The sequence below is a fragment of the Buceros rhinoceros genome, unplaced genomic scaffold (genome assembly GCF_000710305.1).
Source record: "Buceros rhinoceros silvestris isolate BGI_N320 unplaced genomic scaffold, ASM71030v1 scaffold29353, whole genome shotgun sequence".
Lineage (NCBI taxonomy): Eukaryota > Metazoa > Chordata > Aves > Bucerotiformes > Bucerotidae > Buceros > Buceros rhinoceros.
Genome location: NW_010402281.1, coordinates 1,402 through 5,585, shown reverse-complemented (window position 1 = coordinate 5,585; position 4,184 = coordinate 1,402). Strand labels below are relative to the sequence as shown.

The following is a 4,184-nucleotide window of genomic DNA, read 5'->3' as shown; positions in this document are numbered from 1 at the left end:
AGCAGATATCTTCCTCCTACTTGGGGCTGCACCATTCCACTTCCTTTAGAGCTCCTGCACTCCCACTCACCTGACCTCACTCTATCTTGAAAGACAGTCTGTAAGGGTGAAGTCTGGGATGTACCATACACCAGAACATGAAAGCAGCAAGCATTGAGGCTCCGGTTCAGAGCACAGAAGCAGTCGCATTGCCTCAAATGAAGACAATGTGACATCTAGGAAGGTCAGCCCAAAGCCACCAGATGAAATTCTGGTTCCACTGAAATCAATGACAAACCTATCGCCGGCTTTCATGGAGTGAGGATTTCATCCATTGTGTAGGTCTGTAGGGGCTTGAGGTTGGTTGAGGAGAGAAGGGGAACTTAACTGCTTCAAAAAGGTCACCTTGGGTTAAGATAAAGAGCTGAGCTTCAAGCCAACTCTTCAAAGAACCAGCTCACCCATCTTTAGTAAATGCCAACTGTTATTCAACAAAAAACCCACTTCAAATCATGTTTCAAATCTACTTGAAGTCCTCTCACAACGAAAGCTGCTTATTTGGCTTGAAACTTGTAATTTCTGAACTGCAAATTGCTTACGTTTTTAAATCTAAAAAAGAAATCTATTTTATTCATGCATATAATTTAAAACAAGTCTATTCATATCTTAAACCCAGGTTCTGTCACCACCTTGCTAGATCTTTTTATTTTTTTCCCTTCTTTTCAAACAGCTCAACTGAAAGGTCTGTTGGTCTATTCACAGACTACAGTACTACCCAGCAAGAAAAAAGGATGTCGGAGCTTGTTTGGCTACAAAGGTAAAAGGACATAGCAGAATCAGAGAAAAAATCTCACAAGACTTAAGCACAAATCAAGACATGCTTGTCCCATTTCCTGTGTTCTCACCTGTTTAAATCTTGTGGTTGGATCCACTCCTGTTTGCTTCATGGAGTCCATTACAGATTTCATCTCAACAGCCTCTTTTATAAGCTGGTGGTTTTCCATTTGTTTGGCTTTGAAACTGTCAGACTGAAGCTGCTGCTGGTGATTGGGAAGAATCTGTGATTTGCTTGTCTCCTCGCCTTTGTTAGGGACTGATGACCCTATTTTAGCATTATTTTTGCTTGACTCTGGAGTTGAAGGGGCCTTTGAAATAGTGGCAGATGGAATATTCTTCTGCTTGTTGTCATCCTTCCCAATCTCCTTCAAGGGGAGGTCATTCTTCCTTTCACAGTCCCTCCCAGTCTGTCCCATTTTCTGTTCTGCTAGTCTCTGGTCCTCATAGTATTTTTCATACTGCTGCCTGTAAGCAGGGTTAGAGGCCATTAAGGACTTTTGGTCCATATAGAGCCCGTAGGCATACTGTCCATAATAAAGTGACTGAGCAAGTGCAGGGTGTCTTTGCGTTATTACTGACTGATGTTGTGGCTGCAAATTTGAGGACGTGCTTTCACTTTTCTTGGCATCTGACTGTTCTGCCTTCTCTTTCTTTTCAGCCTCTTCCTCAGCCTCTTTTTTGATCTTTAGTCCCTGTGGGGTACCGCTGTTCCCAGTTGCTGGGGTACTGACCTGTCCAGAGTGCATGTAACTTGGGGAATAATAAGGATCGTAGCCATGGTAATAGGGAGAATGGGACTCTTTTGCCTGAACCGATTGTGCTGTGGTTGAAGAACGTCCTTTTACAACACCGTCCTTATTAGAAATAACAGCCGACGGAGAGCTGGCCTTTGACCTCATCCCCTCTGACCTGCTGTCAGAGCCACCATCATCAGCTGCATCAGAAATATCCGAGTAAGCAGGGCTGTTGGTTTTAGCGGCCGTGCTATCTGCACCGTTTTGTGTCAACACATGCAGTGGCGCCATGGCAGATTGTCCATTCACCAAAGTGCTGCATTCCATCCTGGAGGCACTCCCTATGGAAGGGCTGGGCGCATTGTCTGTGAACGTGTAAACCTTATCAGCTTCAGCCTTAATACTTGCCATCCTGCTCTCTTGAGACTCTGACAGTCCATTAGCTAGCACTTCATTCTTGTTGAGATGGTCCTTTAAAAAATGTCCAGATAAGTCTTTCCCAGACCCTTTTGAATCCTCCAGCTTTCCCAGCTTAGAATCCATCTTGGGGCTTCCTGTCTCTTTGCTTTCTTTGTCCTTCAGCTTTCGCTTCTCCTTTTTCTTTTTGTCTTTGAGTGATGTGAGAGCTGGGTTTACAGTGCTTGGCTCTCCCATAATTGTGGGCTTTGGTTGAATAGGTTTTAGCGGAGGGCTCTTTGGTGTAGCCTGAACAATAGCAGTTGTTAGAGAGGGCAGTCCTGGTATTGTCCCTGTAGTGGTGGTTGTAAAGGCTGTAGTAGGTATAGCTATTAATTGGGGAGGAGTCGGTGCTGGCGCTGGGGCAATGGGCCTGGCTGTTTTCAGTTTGGAAAGGTTTTTATCCACTTTGCAATTGTTTGCTTTCTTACCTTTATCACCCAAACTCTTCTTGTCAATTAACCCTTCAGCCTCCAATTTTGGCATTTCAGTTTGCAAATTGCCATCTGCTACTGAGCAATTATCCAGTGTTGTTGCCATATTAGAAATTACCGGAAGGCTGTTCAATTCACTGTTCAGACCCTTCTTTTTGCCAGAATTTTTGCCCGTTTTGGAACCGATAACTGAACCGGGACCATTGCTGGTCAGCTCCCTTTTTCCCTTGGAGGTCACTGGGGTAGCAATGGAGGAAGGAGATGTTGGTGCTTTTAGTGAATCAAAGCCTGGCAGATTTGTGCTTGGCTCACTGCATTCAAGTGCCACATTACTCATTGCCTCCTCACAGTCTGAAATTTTGTCTTCACTGTCAGGCTCAAACTCCAGTTTGTTTTCTGGGTCTAAATGTGCATGCGCCTGATGGTATCGTAGTCCATTAATGTGCTTGTACTTTTTGTTGCAGTTGGGGTGAGGACAGTCAATCAGCACTGGAGAAGAGCAGCCCTGGTCCAAAAAAGTAGTCTCGAGTTTCCCCTGTGGGGTGGTGGGAGTGCTTCTAGAGTTAGTACGAACACGTTTTCCTGATTTATTGTCCTCCGAACTGGAATTCAAATCTAGCTCCATTGGAGGCTTAGTCTTCCTCTTGTTTGTGGATGAAGGGCTGGCTTTGACCTCATCCATGGCACAGTTTGGGGGTGTCCTGCGCCCACTTGAGTTAAGGCTGCCCCTCCTCCCCTTCCCATTGGCACCACCTCGATTCTTATTCTGAAGTCCTCTGGACTCAGCAAAACTTGCATCATTCCCAGGTACAGCTGCAGCTGCAGCGGACCTTGCCCGCTTCCCCCTGCCCCGTCCTCCACGCATTTCCAGGTCACTTGTTGGCGATTCACAAAACCTGTATAAACAATAACAGATCTCATCAGCAGAGCTGTGAACTGAGTAACTGCCAAAACACCACCACTTCCCATAACAGAACCTTCATACATCTTAAGGAAAGATAACCTCCTGTTAAAGTCTCAAAGGGAGTCATTAAAAAGGGGCAAAAAAGATAAGAACAAGACCACCTAACTGGAGAGAAGAAATTTCCAAACTTACAGAAATGCATTTTTATATTAATTGTCCTGTAACTGAATCCCACCTATTTCCCCCTTCCTTCTCAAAAACACGAACCAAAAAGAAATAAAAAATCCCACCCCACATTTCAGTGTGGAACAGAGAATTACTTGTTTCACTGATGCATGTTTTCAATTACAACTAGTTGTTTTTTATCAATCTCCGTACAATCTCTTGACAGAGGTTGGGGGTGAAAATACAGCAGAGGAAAACCAGACTCAGAACAATTGCCTACCTAGGAGGGGCCCAGTCATGCTTTGTGCAGTCCAGTAGTGTTCCCACGTAAGTCTTGTTCCTCCATGTAACATTTACCACTAGGACACCTGCCGGGGGAGAAAAACAAAGTATTATCACAGTCAGAACAATTACTGGGGTATGGTTTTTGTTTTGCTCCTTTTTCATTTTTTCTTTCCTTCTCCACAAAGTGAGAGCTTTATTCTCATTTGCTTTCAAATGTCGTGGTCTATACTCTTCCTCTTTTCTGGTTTCAGTAACCTCAAGCTAAAACCCACAGGAAAGACAGCAAACGACAACAAGAGCGTGCGTGCATATGTAAGAGCGAGTACGCTGTGAGCTTGTGTGACTGTGTGTGTAATCAAGATACAGCTGGCAGAAGGAAATGGGTTCTGC

The 4,184-nt window shown here is 44.6% G+C and overlaps 1 protein-coding gene across 1 annotated transcript in view; it reads right to left on the bottom strand.

Annotated features, from left to right (window-relative positions):
- The window catches only part of ZNF608 (zinc finger protein 608), a gene marked incomplete at its 5' end in the record, with an annotated part of 9,466 nt that extends 5,589 nt beyond the window's left edge, over positions 1–3,877 (bottom strand). Inside the window, 2 exons of the mRNA XM_010132597.1 lie at positions 885–3,336; positions 3,790–3,877. Of these exons, the coding sequence (XP_010130899.1) occupies positions 885–3,336; positions 3,790–3,877 (2,540 nt within the window). The remainder of the gene's footprint in view (positions 1–884; positions 3,337–3,789) is intronic.
- Between the last annotated feature and the right edge of the window lie 307 nt (positions 3,878–4,184).